This window comes from Drosophila grimshawi, unplaced genomic scaffold (genome assembly GCF_018153295.1).
Source record: "Drosophila grimshawi isolate 15287-2541.00 unplaced genomic scaffold, ASM1815329v1 contig_848, whole genome shotgun sequence".
In the NCBI taxonomy this organism is placed as follows: Eukaryota; Metazoa; Arthropoda; class Insecta; order Diptera; family Drosophilidae; genus Drosophila; species Drosophila grimshawi.
This window is the reverse complement of record NW_025063692.1, coordinates 7,182,516-7,202,830: the sequence shown is the minus strand read 5'-3', so window position 1 is coordinate 7,202,830 and position 20,315 is coordinate 7,182,516. Positions and strand designations below refer to the sequence as shown.

General features: G+C 39.2%; 1 protein-coding gene across 3 annotated transcripts in view; it reads left to right on the top strand.

Annotated features, from left to right (window-relative positions):
• LOC6565774 (dopamine D2-like receptor) overlaps positions 1–19,271 on the top strand; it is a 37,175-nt gene extending 17,904 nt beyond the window's left edge. Inside the window, exons 4-11 of one of the 3 annotated variants that reach the window (XM_043216209.1) lie at positions 13,200–13,309; positions 13,398–13,650; positions 13,991–14,289; positions 16,855–16,907; positions 16,959–17,100; positions 18,097–18,237; positions 18,504–18,604; positions 18,742–19,271. In XM_043216209.1, the coding sequence (XP_043072144.1) occupies positions 13,200–13,309; positions 13,398–13,650; positions 13,991–14,289; positions 16,855–16,907; positions 16,959–17,100; positions 18,097–18,237; positions 18,504–18,604; positions 18,742–18,953 (1,311 nt within the window). In that variant the 3' untranslated portion in view covers positions 18,954–19,271. Of the gene's footprint in view, positions 1–13,199; positions 13,310–13,397; positions 13,651–13,990; positions 14,290–16,851; positions 16,908–16,958; positions 17,101–18,096; positions 18,238–18,503; positions 18,605–18,741 lie in introns of all 3 variants that reach the window. The other 2 variants (XM_043216210.1, XM_043216208.1) reach the window with 2 other exon arrangements.
• Positions 19,272–20,315: the final 1,044 nt, after the last annotated feature.

Genomic DNA, 20,315 nt, shown 5'->3' with positions numbered 1-20,315 from the left:
AATTGCTTACTCACTGTAAATAGTGGCAAATATGAAAAAAAGGCAACGCTGTCAAATATAGCGAAATTGAACATGCAACATGGCAAACAGGAAAAAGATGTGCTGCCAAAAAGTTGAACACAAATTAGAATGCTTTTGCGGCTGTTTATTTATGCAATTCTGCAAGCGAATGCCAGTGCAGCTGGCCAAGCTAAGAGAAATGTGCAAACAGGCTGACAAAAAAATGTGAATAAAAAATGAGAAAAACGAGGCGCATGCACAAAGGAGTCGTGGCTGACACAACAACGGGCGGCACGTTTAAATGGCAGCCACTTGAGTTGAGCGACCAGAAAATTTATATAAATCCGTGGAAGTCAGCCAGAACCAGAATCAGAACCAAAAACCAGCGGCACGGGCCAGAGTCACAGGCGCAACCAGGTTTAGTTTAAAGAGGTTGCGGCAGTGGTAGTGGCAGGGGCGGGGGCCACGCCGCACATCAATTCAAATAAATAATCCAACAGCATGAAATTGGCCACCGACAAAAGTTTTCAGCACTCATACGCTTAGCGTAACCACTCAGCTGCCGTACACTCCACATGCCGCTTGCCCCGTTTTATTCTGCGGTTATCACAATAAAAAAAGAAGAAGAAATGAGCAGAGGCTCTTTGGGTGCAAAGGGGCAACAACAGAAGCAGTAAATGGCTGCTATCGAAATTATCGCCAGTTGCTGCTGCTGCTCCTCTCGAACAAAACCCACACATGCCAGCTAAGTTAAAGCGCGTACTTCCTGCCGAACCGCAGCGATGTGTGTGTGTGTGTGTGTGTGAAGCTGTGCGTAAGTCCTGTTCACGGGTTGTGGCAGCCCATTCCGGGCTATTTAGCTAATTTAATACCACCAAGACGCCCCTTGCTTAAGGGCAACTTCAATAATTAACAATACTTTATATTTGCACCCATTTCATCCGACCCATCCCCTCCCACACTTTCTCAATCCACCCCTCCCTCCTGCTCCGCGGCATTTAATCAAACCGTGGGTCCGCCCGGTTGCATAGCTTAAGAACAGTATGAAAAAAGTTTCGCTTTTCACAATTTGCTTAACTGGAAAAATGGGTGGGATTGCAACTGCAAAAGCAGCTTTTAATGGCTGGCAGAAAAGTGGTCGAACCTAATTTACAACTATCTATTGTTGAAGTTTTCCTTATGCCACTCTAATTGGGTATACGTAGAAGATAAATAAGAATACTGTAATCAAGGCAGCTCGAATATGTAAGGGAATATTTTATTATAGTTAAAAGGCTATAGACATTAAATTCTAGCTTTTATTGCAGGGCAAACAAGACAAAACAACAATCGTAAATCCTGTGTTAGTTGTCTGAGATTGGCCGTAATGATTTATATGTTGAAATAACTTTAAGGTCAATGCAAACAAAAAAATCTGTTCTCAAATAACTTTCAAAATTATTGAACACGAAGGCCTTAAGAAACCTTTGGCTGACATTAAAAATGCAATCTCTGTAGTCAAGTCGATAAATAACTATAAGGTATTGTCTTGTAGTTATGATTCTAGATATTCAGTACATTATTTGACGGCTTTATACTAGGCTGTTATTACCAGCAAAGGTAAGGTTTAAATGACAGAGTTATTAGTGCGTTGAGTTAACTGCTCAATTCTGTAAATTATAATTATTATATCCCCCCAATATATTTTGAGCCCCGTCGGAAGAGAGACTCCCAGTCAGTTGTGGAGTTTGACAATCTCTCTTTTAATCATCATAAGCTGTGCTAATTATTTAATGGTAAAGAAAATAACTCTAACAAAGATAAATTGTTATATTTCTATTATTCTTCCTCACATTTTTCAGCATGTTGTTTTATAGAGTTCGTGAAGAATTGGGCTCAGGGCATCAGCTGGTTGAGCCCTCTATCAACTAGAACATTCCTACTCGCCCGGCAAGTCTGCAACGTTTAAGGCATAGCAATTAATACACATAAGCTGGCTGACTGACCTCCAACCCCAAAAAAAAATAAGAGTTTACTTGATTGATTTGCCAGAATCAATTTCAATGGCTAATTCGATGACAAAACTTGACAGCATGTAAACGCACCAGGCTTATGCAAAGCTCTCATTATATCAAAATACAAATGTATACAACTACAATAAAAACACAGAAAGAGAGAGAGAAAGATACAGAGAGAGAGAGAGAAAGTAACAGAGCGAGAGAGAGAGGAGTCGACGTTATTCGGAGGTGAAATATGTAGACTGGGTGTAGGAAATGTCATCATAAAATAAAATTTCCCCTGACGCTAATGACAACTAATTTGTGCTAAAATCTCAATACACACGGTAGCGCCATCAGCCCAAGTAGCACACATACACAGTACTTGCACATACATATACAGATATAGATATATATATATATGTATGTATATACATAATATGTATATAAACAGGCATTGCCCTCGTCATCGCCCTTGGGGGCGTCCGAGGCTATTAAAAATGGCGCATAGAACACTAAAGTTGTTACAGCCAAGGATGGTACTTTTACCAGCACAGACATACACACAGACACAGACACAGACACATACACACACACACTCGCACACACAGGCACACATACTTGAGCTGGGCGCACACAATAAACTTAATAAATAAGTCAATTAATTGCCCTGCGCGCCTGATATGATATCGCAGCAACAACAGCAGCCAGCAACAGCTGTGTGTGTCTGTGAGAGTGTGAGTGTGAGTGCGAGTGTGTGTGTGTGTGTTGCTCTTTTATCCTTTACTCCATTGTGTGCGAGTTAGTGTATGTTACTCTATTAGGGCAGCAAGTTCAATTAACTTTGTCTTTGGCATAACAAAATGTGTGTGCGCAACTCGTTTAATAGTCGTTGCTGTGTTAGTGTGAGTAAGTTGTATGTTGTAAGTTGATTACCCTGTCTGCTGTCTATGCAAAATGTCAACAGTCGGCCAAATTAGGAAACACAGTTTTTCCTGTTGAGTTGCGCACAAAAATATGCAACGTTTTTTTTTGTGTGAGCAGCCTCAAGTTGAATAAAAGTTGTCGTTTGCTGCCAGTTGCAGCTAATGGCAATTGCATTGATAATATCTGCTGCTGCTGACAGAATTTATTGTGCAGTTTTTTATGCTTATATGTGTGTACAATGAAAGCAACAAAAAAATAAAAAAATAAAAAAATACATAAAAACGTAAAGCGCATTGAAGCAGAAAGAGAAGGAGTGAAACGCTTGGCTGCCCTGCAGCATTTGGCAACATAAACAAATTATTTGATGGCTTTAAGGCGCTAGCTTTGGCTTTCAGCTTGTGGTTGATTTTCGCCCATGCCTTTACTCGTGTCTCGGCCATTCCATGCTTGGCCACTAAGTAAACTTTTATGATGCTCATAAAATAGGCAAAAGCCGCGCCCAGCAGCACCGGCCACAGACCAAAGAAAACACACATCCTTGCAACCATACACCGACCATAACACACACACACACACACACTTATACTCATATATATAGATGTTTATATATAGATATGTATATGTAATATGCGTGCCGCATAAAAACCGAAACAAGGGACGCCAAAGCAAAAAAAAAAAAAAACAAAAAACAAAAAATGAATCCCTGGCAGCATTTTTATGCAGCTGTTGTGACATTTTTATGCTAAGCAGCCTCGGCAAGTCGTCTACAGCTCCAGCATCATTGGCATTACAGCGAATGCGCCAAATTATGAAAATTCATAAAAAGCCAAATGTTATGGCATACTTTGAGCCCGATGCTGAAGAAGCAGCAAGCAGCAAGCAGCAGCAGCGGCAAACAGCAGCAGCAGCGAGCAGCAGCAGTGTCGCGAGTGTTGCCAATTTGAGCTCTTTTTCTTGTTTCTTGTTTCCCGCTTCTTGGTTTATCACTTGCCAACTAAACTCGTTTACGCTGACTCGTTTATCATGTCGTTTCGCTGCGACAAGCATCAACAAAACTGACAACACCACCACAGATGCTGAACGAGCAAGAATCTTCAACTAGATGGACTACGTTGGAGTAATGTCAAAGAAGGAATAGAAGCGGATGAGCCTTCGCTCAAGTGGTTGACGTTGACATTTAATGCAGCAGCTTACAGCCGACTCTGTCGTACTATGAAATGACAGTTGAGCTTAGTCTTAGGTATTTGTGAGGTGTGTGTGTGTGTTATTCACATGCCCGAACTCAAATCACCGTCAATCTTTCGACAATCGTTTGCATATAAATACACACATACAGTAGCTGTGCAAAAAATAGTGGTGCTGCTCCTCAAAGCAGTTCATAAAAATATGACTCATTTTATGGTAGTCGATAACTCTTCAAAATCTTCAATATGATGTTAAAAATTAATTCGGTAAAACAATAAATTTTGTTTTCGCATCTGGGAATGTTTAAAATACTATTATTTTCTACGGAAATTATAACCAGTTTTCATATCTAGTTTTTAACAATATATTAATTAGTCGGATAGATAGATGGCTATATTGACTGAGCAGAGACTGGTATCGGATCTGCTTCCCTCTGGTTGTTTCCAACATTTTCACACTATTCACTCATTGTTAATGGGCATTAGAAAGGGCTGAGCCCATCAGTACTCATGAAATTGAGGAAATAGCTCGGCATATCAATTAAATATTTACAAACTACATGTTTAAACTGTTTAAACTTTCATCAGCAAAATATAATTTAAAGAAAATATATTAGAAATAAGTTAATCTGAACACCTTGCCATATAAGGCTCAAAGACAATTTTACTTAATTTATTATTATTGGGGTTATCATATACATAATATGAGAGTTTCTATAAATTTTATAAGCTCTTTTTGATGGATAATGCATTATGTGGGATTAATAAAGATGGGCGCTTAAGCAAATTACGGCTTACATATATCGGTCTGAGAGTAAATGCCTTCATCTGCGTCTGCTCGCCTCTCCTCGCCCCCCTCCACGCTCCACTCACTTAAGAGCCAGGCCAATGGCGATTTGAGTGAGCCGTACACATTGGCATGCCAATTAGCTGCTACAAGGATCAAGTAGCAGTGGCTGAAGGGAAGTGCTCTGACAGTTTTAGCCAAGGCCCATAACACATACACCCCCCCCCCACCCCCCCTCACACACACACAGATACACTAACACAGAGTTGCCGTCGTCGGGGGCTTGACGGATGCTTAGCCATCTTGGGGCAACGCGTGCCAGCTATTAAAAGCTTTTTAAAATTAATTATAAAACCAAAAGTAGGCAAACATTTTCGAAGAAAAACACAACCAGCCAACGAACCTAACCCAACTAACTGACAACCCTTTTGGGGTACATCATCAACCCACATCCACCTACCGCTTCTACCCCCCACCGTACACTTACCACTTCAGCATCCACTGGTGAGTTAAGGCTGCATGCTTGGCAGCGTTGCTTTGGACAACTGTGTTTGAAATGTTGGCCAAAAACGCTTTCAAGTTCAAACAGATTTTGAATACTTCAGTGGGCAACCGCAGGCGGTGCAAGGCTGCAGGGGGAAGGGTGGGGGCGGGATTGTGCGTGGGATGGAGGAGGTGACATATGTATACAAATTATGGTCATTATGTGCCGCATAAAATAGTTGGGACATCCATGCCCCAAGCCCTGGCCCCAGATTAGCTCGCATCTACTTTTGACATGCTGAGCGCAAAGCTCTTTGATTTGGGTTCGAAGTGCAACATCACAATCAACATCAACATCAACGTCAAGCATCCAACATTCAACATCATCATTATTTACTGTCATTGTGTTTTTTTTTTTTGCGCATTTTTGCTTAGTTTTTGTATCTGTTATTTGGGTTTTTAAGGTTAAAACTTGTGCCTCAAACTTAAATAATGAATGTGTCGGCCTTTGTTTAATTTGCTTTTATTTACACTTGCCATAATCCTTCAATTTACCCTCATACAGCTGCGGTCAAAATAATAGTAGTCATAGTATAGTTAAGAAATTCGGAATATTTTATTTCAATACAAGCAACAATAATAAAAATAATAATAATAATAGTGAAGTTTTCTCACTTTTCACTGCGCCTAAATAATATTTCTAAAAACTAGATATGATGGGTGGATATATTTAACTACGTTTAGTATTTGGAAAATAATAGTATTTAAAAACATTTTTAGATGGGAAACAAAACATTTTTTGTTTTGCTGAATTGAATTTTCCCTTCACATTGAAGATTTTCAAGAGGTTTCTCGATATAAAAAGAGTAATAATTTTAATTAATGATTACTATTATTTTGACTACAACTGTACACCAGCATTTGTGTTGTGTGAGTGTGTGTGTATGTGGTCAAAGTGTTTGTGGCACGTGGAAGCCCAAGTGGTTGCTGCTTGCTGCCACTCCGTGTTGGTTACAGTCTTGGCCAAGATGCCTGGCCAAACGATGTGGTTGCACGCCAATTGGGCGTGGCACAGAGCGTGGCTCACTTACACACGCAGAGATGTTTGTGGCAGTTAATTAGACTTATGGCGCAACTATTTTTAAACGCTTTTGGCCAGCTACCTACCATCTTTTGAATACGAAATCAGTCTGATGAATTTAACCCGAACAGCAAACACCTTTCATTTTCAGCTGGCGAATTTCATCATTCGACTTTTCCCGCAACTTTTACAATGCGCAACGAAAATGATTCACCCAGTTTTATAATAATGCAAATTCACAAAATAAACAGGGGTTCAAGGCACAGATTTGAATAAGATTCGAGGACTCACTGAAAGGGTTAGCCATTTTTGGCGTTCGTTTCAATTGATGTGACAACTATTTGCTTTTACAAAGTAACTTTTAAATTAATTTATGCATCGTCATTGTCGGAGTAACAGTTAAATGTCAAACCTTTGCGTTTCTCTGTTTGTCCACTTTTAGCTATCTGATTCAGTACTTAACTGGTCTTAAAAGTTTCGCCAACGCACTTTCATCAAACCACATAAAATACTACATATTGAATACGAATCAGTACAAAAAAAGTCTCGAAATGTAGACTTTCTAATTTTAAGAAACAATTCTATTACAGAATGTTTTGAGTTCAATTTTGTCCATTTACACGATGAAAAGCTGTATTGGAACTCATACCCGACCAAATAGAGGGAGAGAGTGTTGTTTTCCATTTCCTCTCGAAGCTAACTATTTATAAATATGTGTATCTACAATATTGTAAGCTTAACATTTTAAATGCTTCGTCAAGCTGCTGACTGAGTTTCATTTTTGCTACGCACTCGCACGGTACTTACAATTAGAGACGACGCCTGGTGCTTTCAAAGTTTTAATACCCACAACCCAAAAACCAGACTAACAAAAACAAGAAGAACAGCAACAAAAATGTATGACACGTGCGCTGTATCCTGAGATCCTGCAGCTGCGGTCCTGCATAAAACTGAAAGCACGCACATGTCCCAACATGGTAACATGGCATACACACACACACACACACACAAACACATACAGCGCGAGGGAGAGAGTTGAGTTAAGGGTTGCGCGCAAGAGTGTGAATGAGACAGACAAGGTCAAGGCGCCATCGAGTGATGCTAAGCAATTCGTTTCCGCTTCCGCTTCATTACTCCAGCCGACAGAAGGAGCACTCAGCACCGCTAAGTACACACACACACACACACACACACACACACACACACACACACACACACAGACAAATCAAGAGTGAACAAACACCGATAATTAAATACTCTCTCAATTGCATTCATTATGATACTGATAGACTTTAACAATCGACTTTCTATGAGTCTATCAAACATCTCAAATTGTTTTCCACTTTAATTTTTGATAAAGCTTGTTTGTGCTCAAAAGTGCACATATATATATATATAAGTAAGCCTATTTCCTAAGTGTGCTCATAAAATACAAGGAGAAGTGAACATACGTTATTTTTAAAACCCACAAAACCAAAATTGTAGCTGGGCAATAAAGTGCGTAATTGACAGGCACAAATTAGAAATAGCAGCAGACGAGTATACAGAAATTGCACACACACACACACATACACACACACACACACACACACACACACACCCACACACACACACGCTCTTACAAGTTGTAAACAGCTAGAAACCAAAAAACGTTTCCATCATCATCATCATCATCATGCGCGTCGCTACTCCAGTTACCAGTGGTAAATGTTGATAAACAAACACAAATACAAATAAACAAATAATCAAATGTAGATGGCGAACGATACAAATAGAAAGAGATAAAGCGACATATATATATATATAGAGAGAGAGAGAGAGAGAGAGAGAGAGAGTGTGAGACACATTATCTAGCGACATCCATGTAATTGCGGCTAATTAATGACAAATCGGATTAGAGGCAATTGCCAAAAATGTTGGCTCCGCCACACAATGCAGCATCAGTTCGCATGACAGTCATATATTATTAGCATTGGTCCCGTCCATTTTATCCGCAACACGAGACCAACAACAATGAGCAACGAACAGCCGCAATTGCATTTGCCATTTGGCAAAAGTGAGACAAATATGCAAAAGTTGCCTAGCAAATTGGCAAAAAATGCCGCTGGCTCATGTTTTTCATCTTTTCTGTTTTGTGTGCCACACCCACTCGATCTGGGTGTGCCACAGTAGCGTAACGTAAAGTAAAGTAACGTAACGAACCGATAGGAATCCAACGAGCCGCACCACAATCTGAAATTGTTCTTCGTCTCTCTGGTCTGCAGCAATAAACATCGCTGGCTCCGATAGTAGAATTTAATTAAAAGCTGTTCCATCTGCCCAGTTGGCAGACTGAACAGTCAACACTGCAAATACCAGCGGCAACAAGGCAAATGAAAGCAAAGCGAAGAAAACAAAAAAAAAAAAAAAAAGAGAAAAGAAAATTAAAATGAAAATGAAAATCGAACAAAACAAACCGATGAAATGAAATAAAAAAGCGAATTGTGAATTTTCCAATGGAGACCATAAAACTCCAGAGCCCAGCAACCGCCGAAGGTATATTGACTTATTGGAGTAGTATAACGGAATTATGAAGGTTACTGGGGCAGCATGTGTAACGCTTACAGCGATTACTGTTGTGCATGTCAATCACTTCAATCATTGATTGAATATGATTGATGCTGATAGTTGTTGATTGATTGATAGTTGATGCATATCATTGCATGACACAATTGAGTGACAATTGTGTTTCGCATAAACAGACAAGCAGGCGGATGGACAGGGACATATATAGATTCAATTACCGAGAAAATATAATAACCCATCATATTCAGTTTTTAGAAATATTATCTAGCAGCGGGAAAAGCTGAGAAGACTTCGCTTGAGCCTGCTGATAGAAATTAGTTCAATATCGAAATATGTTTTTGGGTCAAAACTTCAGTACTTCTTATCCGATCTTAATGAGATATTTACAGTTGATCAATAAATTAGCAATGTATTTCAGCAAAATGTCCTTTCCTAAATTGATCTAAAGCATAATTCTCTACGTCTTTCTCTCTCTCTCTTAGATATTTCTATAGCCTTCCGTCTTTCCTTCACTGTCTCACTCTATTTCTTCTGTTTCTCCCATATTGGTTAGTTGTATGAGTAGCTGATTTTACTGATTTATACAAGTAGTTATTTACATCAAGTAGCGGCAACAAATTCTTAAGTCTTTCAGCTGCTTACCACAAGGGGATACACTCACACACACACACAGCCCACACTTCTAAACTCTATCTGCGTGCAAGCCATAAAAACCAGAAGCTCAATTATCAAAATGCTACGTGTGCTTTGTTGTGTGTGTGTGTGTGTGTGTGTGTGTTGGGATGTGTGTGTCACATCTATGGCGAGTATTCTTATATTCGCATACGCATTTCCATTCTCATTGTCATTGGAGCTGCTGCTGCCGCAGTCGCCTCTTTTGGGGGCTTTGTCCCTTTGGGTTTTTGTGTCTGTGGTCGTTTTTGACTGTGCAAATAGATAAATTTATTTATTTTATGCTCGGCTGCTGTAAAAGCCACACACACACACAAAAACAAACCCACAAAGGCACATATAGACAAAAGGGGGGAGAAGGGGGAGATTGAGGATTTTAAATTTTGTTATGGATGCATTTGAGCGCCAGTCAAAGCATCGTTTTAAACGTCCGACTAACTTCAAATGCCTCTCTTTACTTATGCGCACAATCTATATATTTTCAATGCCATTGAACAGTGAACATTGAAAATTGAATATTTTGAGACGGGCAACGTTTTTGCCTCAACTCGATTGACGACGATTTTAAGTTGAGCTGAGCTTTAAATAAGATCGCATATAATGTGTGCATATGTATTTTGCGTAGACACATTGACTGTGCTGTGCTGTGCTATGGCTATGACTGAGACTATTAAATTTGCATTAACGTACACAGGGCACACACATAGAGCACAAATAAACAGATTTGATTCACTAAGACGATCGAATAATCGATTCAGTTGTTGAGTTGTTGGTGCCACAAATAAAGGCGGCGGCTGTCTGCTCAGTATTCGAATGGTAAAGTAGTTCTTTTCATTTGTCCCTTTGTTGTTGTTGTTGTTGTGGCATGGCCCATCGAAAATGCCAATACATTATAAATTATAGTTGGATTTCAGTGAGACACGGGCAAAGCAGCAGCCATTCTCGAGCTGCTAACGCGGCGTATACGTAATCTGCCATACAATGGCACGCAAAGGGGCCAACCAACGGCAACTGAGGAAATAACTGCGGCGACAATTGAGAACAGGAAGCAAATAAACGCTGTAAAAATTCTTGAGCAGCTTACGTGCTACATTATGTATAGCTATAAGTGTGTGTCTGTGTGTGTGTGTGTGTGTGTAGAAGAAAGCATTCGTGCGTATGTCTTTATATCGAAAAGTTTTTGCCACTTTCTTAGCGCTGCTCAACTTTTGTTATGCTCGCTTAGTCCCTCCATCGTCTGCACACCACATCTCACCTCCTTAGAGAGCTCCCCTCCCCACCCTTCCGCAGCACTCATCAACCACTAACCTCCCTTCACGCAGCTCAGCTATTTTTGTACATTTTTTCAATGGTTCGCCTGACTTTCACTTTCACTGCGAAACTTTGATGCCGTGTATATCGCTCTGTGTGTGTGCGGGCTCTAAAAATATTTTGCACTTTTTGGTGGTGCTCAGCAAGTGAAGTTTGTTTGTCTACACTCAGAAAAAATTCGATCAGAAAACTAGAAAGTTTTCATTTCTTTTCAAAATAAATTCTTGAACTTATTTTATACTTTTCTGTGTTTTTTTTTTCTCCCAATTTATTGAACAGAAAAAGAATTAGAAAGAAACAACACTTCATAAATGATATTATTATATTATAGTTATATACTCTAAACAATAAACAGAGCTGCCACTGGTGCCAAAAGTGTGGAGCTTTTTGTAAAATTCACGCCAATTCTTTTTGTCTGAGTGTACTTTAAACATAAACCGATCGGCTTTCTATTTATTTACCCCACCATTGTTCGGAATGCTGGAACTATGGATGCAGGAATGTATCTTTCTCTATGTGTGTGTGTGTGTGTGTGTGTGTGTGTGTGCGATTGTGTGTTTATATGGGTGTTTTGTGTGGGCCTGACAGATTCACACATAGATATAGGACACAGGATACACAGTGTGTACTCCTCATCGTACCCAGACCTGATCATCCTTTGCTGAGGCAGCCTCTTGCCTTTTTTTATGTTTTTTGTGTGTGCTACAAATTGTTTGGCTTTCGAAATTCCTTGCGTTATTGTTGAGGTTTTTATGGACTTGACTTGGTGGCACGAACAGCGGTGGCGGCGGCGGGGGCGGATGGCGTTTGCTGCAAGTAAGCTGGAATTCATAGATGAGCACCGTAAGATAGACTCGAAAAACTAATTTGTAGCTGGGGCACGAAAGAATATTGTTATTGATAGATGACAATGGTCGACAGCCGTCCAGGATTTATGTTTGCCTCTTACCAACCACCCACCGCCCCGCACCACCAATGGAGCTGTCGTCCTGTGTGTGGAGCTCTAAAGCTCTGTAACTGTGCGAGCAATGCGATTCTTGCACGCAGTCTCACAGACACTTGGCTGGCAATTGGAAATTAAATTGCTTTTCCATATGACACTTAGGCTCAAATTGACATCGTTAAATGTATTTGTGTTGGCAGCCAAAGCAATTCCCGGCTGCAAAATGGAATCCATTCATCTTTGCTGCTCTGTCCGAAATGGCAAGCAATAGAAATTTATGTCTTTGAAAAGCGAATATTGTTACTCACTCAAATGATGCAAAAATACTAATAAAAGAAATGACCTTTCCAGTCATCTCAGCCCACATAGCAGTGGGTAAATTGATTTAAACTCCTTGCTCAGATTTAAGGCCGCGGGTCTCAGTTGCCTCAGATAAGCCTTTTCACATCGGAATCAAAAAGATCAAAGCATTGCAAAACACACAAAGACATTTTGTGCGGCTCTCAGTGAATCATCCACAGTAAAAAAAATTATTTATATATCTTTCGCTCATTGCTTATTTGTGTACTTCTATAAAAATACAATTTCCTTATTATAATTATCGCTTTATTTGCTATTTTTGGCAATAAACGACTATCCAGGAAATGAGAGAACTTGGCTACGATTTTGCACCATGCCCACCAATTACAAACCAATCGCAACTTATTTCTTAAGTGCGTCTCATCTTTAATACATTAAACAAGTTAGAGCGCTGTAAGAGAGCTCGACTAATAGATATCTGCTCTTAAATTTATCAAATCTTTGAATCATCGCTTGTAGTTTTATTGCCAAGCTTCCCCATCATCTAAAAGACAGACTCTAAAAAAACCAAATGGGCGAACAATAAAAACTTCCTTCAATATGAAAATACATTTTGGTTAGCAAAATCTGTAAGTCGTTTCCAATCTTTGCAACTGTTCAAAATTATGTCAGGGTATAGATGATATATCATCAGAATGAAATATCTTTACAATTGTATCATTTATTGCTATCGAAAATCGATTTTTATCTATATTGGGCAAATCGAGGCAGTTATCTATAAAATGAATTGATTTGCGTATGTTATACAATGAGTTATAGTTATAGTTATGAGACTGAGTCTGTTTTTTTATATTTGTACACCTATAACTTCATTATGCCCTTAAATAAAATTATATAGTTAAGTATAATCAATTTAAATAATACATTTTAAGTATCTCTCTCTGTGTCTCTTTCTTCCATCCTCTTTTAGGTGAATGGTGCATGGGCATTGCCTAATGTTGTTTGTGATTTCTATATAGCCATGGATGTGATATGCTCTACTTCATCGATATTTAATTTAGTCGCGATTTCCATAGACAGGTAAGCAAATTCTCAGTTGACTGTTCTCTATTCGATTCGATTTGATTTGATATTGCTGACATTCCATGCATCTTTGCATACTTTGCAGATACATCGCTGTGACGCAGCCAATAAAATATGCAAAGCACAAAAATAGTCGCCGCGTTTGCCTTACAATATTATTGGTTTGGGCGATATCTGCTGCCATCGGTTCACCAATAGTTCTCGGTTTGAACAACACACCGAATCGTGAGCCGGATGTCTGCGCCTTCTACAATGCTGATTTCATTCTATACTCATCGCTAAGCAGCTTCTACATACCATGCATAATCATGGTATTCCTCTACTGGAACATATTCAAGGTGAGTAAACAACCAACAACCAACAACAAACAACAGTCTGTCAGCGAGCTAATCAAAAAGGGATTTGCATTTGGATTGGATGCCCATTTGAATTAGTTAATATATATCTATATATATATATATCCAGTTGCTTTTTGCTGAATGCAAGGAATGCAGTCGCTTATTCAGTCTGCTGACTTATGCACAATTTCCCAACGATTAAACATGTAATAAGTTGGCGAGGCTGATGCTTAAAACTGCATGCACAGCATAGCTATAAAAAAAATAGATATATAAATATATATGTATATATATTGGTGTTTGGGTTTACTAACAACAAAATCTGGTTTTTGCATTTCAGGCGCTTCGCAGCCGTGCACGTAAACAACGTGCAGCTCGAAAGCCGCATCTGTCGGAGCTAACCGGAGGCAGCGTCATCGAGAACATTGCACAGACACGGCGATTGGCGGAAACGGCATTGGATAGCAGCCGGCATCCAAGCCGCATAATGCCCGATGAGCCGGCAACGAACACGGCCAGCGGCTCCAATGAGGAGGAGGACGAGAATGCCATATCGCCCGATATCGATGATTGCCACGTCATTGTGAACGATAAGTCGACGGAGTTCATGCTGGCCACTGTTGTCGAGGAGACCGGCAAGTAAGTAACAAAGTGCTGCCAATACCAATAATGCCCCCTTTTTGCCACTTTGTGTTTTTGTGCGAGATATTTGCTGTTTCTCTTTCTCTCTCTGTCGTGCTCTCTCTCTCTCTCTCTCTCTCTCTCTATCTCTCTCTCTCTCTGTGACGACCCTGACCAGATAAAAAGAATACAAATTGGTTTGGGAGCGGAGCATTTAGTTTGGGTTTGACAACTGTTTGATGTAGGTACAACTAATGGAATTTACATGCAAAAGGTTACACAATTTAAATAGTTTGGGCTGTCTCATATTGGGAGTCCCTTTTTGCCTGATTACCAATTTCGATGCCTCAATTTTGCCAGAGCCATGACTGTAACTGTATCAAGTAGGCTTAATCAGTTCATATTTCAAGTATTCCAATCACAACAAATTAAACTAAGCTTCTGCAACTTTTTCATATATAATTATGTTTTTACTTTTTTTTTGTTTTTGGTTGAACTGTGGACACTTTAAGCAGAGTACCTGAATTACAGCAGGACAAGTTGCAGTTGTTGGCTGCGATTGTCAATGTGCCACGTGCGGAACGTAAAAGATAAGAACTGTAAAGCAGAGTATGACTATGGTTAACTACACGGACAGTTGCTGATTCAACAAATTGGCTCTGTCTCTGGCAATGGCTGGTTGTCGAACTTGAGTTTGAGCTGGAAGCACTCCCAAATGCATTTAGTGGCTGCATCCACTTAGTGGCAGCCAAAGCAAATTGTCAAAGTACTTGGTAATTGCAACTTCTTGGCACTCGGCACTTGGCGCTGCTCATCTTTCAGGTCTGGTTGCTAACTCGATTCAACGCCTGCTCATTTAAATTCACACGCTCTGCAATAAAATGAAAATCCAAAATGAGCACTCAGCATTCCCATTCGGCCACCGCCCCCATATCTCTCTCTCTCTCTCTCTCTCTCTCTCTCTCTCTCTCTCTCTCACTCTCTCTCTATTTGGATTTATATATGTATCTCTATCTGCGTCTGTATCTGGCAATGTTAGCTCCCTTGGCTTCCATTGCAATTGTCGCGCTTGGAGATGCGGCATTTTATTGACTTTGCAGTAAAGGCAAGCGATTAATATTGAAGCATTTGAAGCGACTGCATCGTAGATTGCAACTTTCAACTCCCTCAACTGGTATTCACAATCACGTTCACAATAAATGTGCTTGCCACATTTGCAAATGACTAATCAGTTCTGGGAATTACATGCCACATGCAGCTTATCTCACAGAGCTTTGTGGCAATCGTACAAATTACGTATGCCTTCTTCCATTTGAAATGGGACATATATGTATATAAAACAACAAGAAATCGAACCAATCGGTTTGGTCTAGAAAACTCAATAAGTTTATACCTCATCATGTTGCAAGTTAATGTTTACATAGTTATTGTGTTCAAATTGATGTGCTGAATATGCATTTATTGAATATGGATCTCAAACATTATACTTTTGTCGATATAGCTCAGCTTTAAAACTATCTGGAGAAACTTGTAGATAATTATATATCATGAAGCTGCCATAGGAACGATCGGTCGAGAGATGAGTTCTTTTATGTTCTTATTTTGTTCAGCAAAAAATTTCTGAAATAATAATTATTTTAACTTTGGACCGAATTGCCAATTTCAACAGTTTAACTTCGGTCTACGGAGATATGCTTAAGATGGCCTATCTTCATCTTTACTATTAAATAGTTTACATTTAAATTTAAATTTTTTGTATATTCAATCATTATTTATTTTGATAATTTTATTATTGGTATATATCGTCAATTTGAAAACGGCAGCTGAGCGCAGCGAGAGCGTTAAGTACAGTCAATTAGCAAACTGATGGACGCATTAATCCAATAAGGACATGAAATGAAATGAAACCAATATTGAAGGGGGCGGTCAAGCCGACAATCGACCGAACCAGCAAACCATATTGAAAACTTTTTACCAAAGGGCTGACGAGACCGAACATAATTGGGAAACGCAAAACTTTGCCTCACTTCACCCCTCAAACACAATCTATTTGTCTGTCTCTCTCTCTCTCTCTATCTCTCTCGTTCTCGCTCTCGCTCTCGCTCTCTCGCTCTGTCTCAGTCGTGCACAATTCACTTAGTTGTTGGGGTCGTCAGACAGAGGCAGAGAAAAATAAATCTCAATAATTCAATTAATGCGTCACTTAATTAAAATTCAATTTTATGCCTTGTTTTTAAATTGACGTTGCGAATCGTTTTTTTTTTCTCTTGCTGCCCCCGGTTGCGCCCCGGTTGACCCATTACCGCTCATCATCTGACCCGCCTGGCTCCCTCTCTCTCCCCCCTCTCTCTCTCTCTCTCTTTCCTTCTCTCCCTCTCTCTCTCTCTCTCTCTCTCTTTGGTGTGTTTTCCTTTGGATGCTGCTGCTGCTGATGCTGTCTATCCGTGATTGATTACCATGACCGGATTGCGTTTGATTGTCTTCTTCAACATCTACATCATTATCATCATCGGTGTCATCATGATGATGATGATGAACTGCCCGTTTTATTTTACATGATGGTCATCGTTCCTGTGACAGCAGCGTTGTGGCGCAGATCACCACACAGCCGCAGCTGGTCGTTGCCGATCCAAATGGTAATCATGATTCTGGTTATGCAGCATCAAACGTTGACGATGTCCTTGCAGGAGTGAGCGTTGGCGCCGCCATTAGCAGCACAACGCCGCCGGACAGTCCAATACCCAGCGGCACCACCTTGCAGCGATCCAGTGTCAGCAGTCGTCGCAACACCGTCGAGGACTCGCCCAAGCGCATTGAGCCAGCTCTCAGGTATGTTACTCCCTCCCATCCTTTATATATAGACACACACACACATACGTATATGTATAAATGTATATCAAGTGACGCACTTCCGTACAAGTCACAAAAGTATTTAACCATCATTAAGCTGTATTTGATTTATTATAGTGATATACATACAGCTCTGGTCAAAATAATAGTAGTGCACACATATAGAAAATATACAACAAAAAAATACTTAAAATATATTTAATAATTATGACAATTGTATTTAAACACAAGCAATCAATGCAAAAGATACCATATACATTGAAAGCTTTATTTATTTATTGTATATTTATTTTAAATTAATTGTTATTGAAATTAATTAAAAAACTAGATTTGATGAGTTTTTCTGCGTTAGCATATGGAAAATAAAAGTATTTTAAAATATTCCCAGATTTGATCACCATAAAATGAGTTCAATTTTTATTAAATTATTTGAGAAGCAGCATTTTATTTGGACAGCAACTGTCTATGTCTATATCATACACCCATTAAAAATTGATAATTGAGGTATAATAAAGGTTTGCAAAAGTAAGCAACAAGCAGCAGGAAGCAACTCAGATATATTCTTGAGCGTCTGTCAGATAACGCTGATTTTAGAGATTAGGAAAGCTGGAGACTTTAAATTTGGAATATAAGCATTTGAATATCATACACAGGTAACATTCGTTTTCTTTCACTGATAACTTCTGCTGGAAATCGATTTTTATCGAAATACAGAAAGAAATCGTATTTTCATATTTATTCGATTAATGCGACTCATTCATACATGCAGTTATCAATAATATGGATTGTGGGATTTAAGATAATTGAGGATTTGAATGCAGGATATCTGCTAGTCGAGCCCTCTCGCCTAGAGCATTTCATTTCTTTAGTCAGTGTGTGTGTGTGTGTTGTAGATTGCCTGTAGCTGGTGGCTTGGTGTGAATCATGTACTGACCAATTGGCTTCCGTTTGCTCCTTTGCTCTTGTGTTTTTTAGCAGCAGCGTCGCCATGAAGCCATTGTCCTTTGTACGCTACGGAGTGCAGGAGGCCATGACTTTGGCACGCAACGACTCCACGCTATCGACCACATCGAAAACGTCCTCGCGCAAGGATAAGAAAAACTCGCAGGCGTCAAGGTGAGTCGCAAGGCGTTGCCTCGTCAAATTGTCAAATTTGCCATGTTTGTAAATTGCTCGATTATTAGCACAGCTCAGCTCAGCTCAGCTCAGCTGGTCTAATAGCTTCAACAATTGCGAACAACTCTCCTCGCATAATAAACTCTTTCATTCACTGCTTGTTTTGCTGTTTCTTCTGCTATTTTCTTCTTTTTTTTCCTGTTGCATGCAACATGGAATGCAATTTACTGCGGCTTCCCATCCGGTTATTGCGTGTGTGGCCTTAGATTCACGATATACAAGGTGCACAAGGCCTCGAAAAAGAAACGCGAGAAATCGTCGGCGAAAAAGGAACGCAAGGCCACGAAAACATTGGCCATCGTCCTGGGTAAGTCGAATACACAACAAATATTCGTGTATATCACTGTTATTTTGCATTGCATTCAATATGCGTCTTGATTTTGTTAATTGTCTGAGTATGTTTGTTCTATATTTGCGTTTTGTTTCTATTCTGTGCCATCAAAGGCGTATTTCTGTTCTGTTGGCTGCCGTTCTTCACCTGCAACATCATGGATGCAATGTGCGCTAAATTCAACGAAGACTGCCGGCCGGGTCTGACGGCCTTTATGCTGACGACTTGGCTGGGCTATATCAATAGCTTTGTCAATCCCGTTATCTACACGATATTCAATCCAGAATTTCGCAAGGCATTCAAAAAGATTATGCATATGGGGTGATTACTATCAACAACAAAAACAGCAACAAAAATAACAACTATAATAACAACAACAACAATAACAATTGACAGAATGAGAAGCAAAACGGGTGTTGAAAAAGTCTTGTTTTGTGTTAAGCTCATCAATTTGTAAGTACTCGAAAATCGATAATTGATACACGTCTATCGGGTGTCTGAAATCGATAACTCAAAACTCAAACTGTGCCAAATGCAACCAAATGAAATTGAACTCAAAGCTCAAAACTCAATTAGACTCATAAGATTGTTGGTGGTATCAACCGAATACATACATAGATATATGTAGATACATACATGTATATAAAAGAAATCTATATATACATATGTTTATGTTTAAGCTAAGTAAGTATATATAATCGTTATGTACATAGGTCTGTAAATAGCAACTAAGATTTGATCAAACCTGTTGTATGTATTGTATTCTATTGTATATGTTGAGCATTCAGAGCTGTAGGCTAGGCACCAATTTTTAACATTTAGCTAATGTCTAACATAAAATTCTAGTTAATTGCCGAATATATATATATATATATATATATATATATATAAATATATATGTATACATGTTTAAGAATACAGTTGTACCGTTAATCGATATGAGATCATCTTAGGCAGTAAGTCGATATTGTTCACTTTCACAATTCTACTTAAAGAGAGACAAGAGTTTATAAAGTTACTAGATATTTACTTTACATATCACGCATTCAGTTTCTGTGAATCTTCTCCCGATGAGATCTTAGACCACGTTTTGATAAGCTGTAAGGCAAATCCAGCGATGGCAGAGCATATCCTATCCAGAATCAACTATAACCACTATGCTGATTCCCCCACCAACCTGCTCCTCAATCCCCCTTTTTGATACTTAGCTTGAATGCTGCTTGAATTGTAGTTAAGAATAAATATTAAATCGTTAACCGACGGCACACATGCTTTCCTTTTGATAATATGTTAGTAGGTCCCTTCTAGTGACAACGTGCGTCCATCGGTTCCAGAATCTGGATTTTTGTAATACTTGTATCTAGAGTTAGTCTTAAGCAGTGGCTCAAATTCAGCGCCCCACACAAATTCAACATGTTTCTCTTATAAGATTAAGCAAGTGAGAGCGAGAAACAGAAAAAGAGAGACACAGAGAGTGAATCGAAAGTTATCGATAAATTAGCTGCTCAAGTAGACTCAATTCAAATATATTTAAATATGTCTTGTACGAAATAACTAACTAGAATATCAAAATAACAATGTAGTCCACAATTTGCTTAAGGGTGTCAAACCGGAGGCGCAACTACAACTTTATCGTTTGAAATTTAGAAAACCCGAACCAATATCGAAATTAAACTTTTTTCTTCGA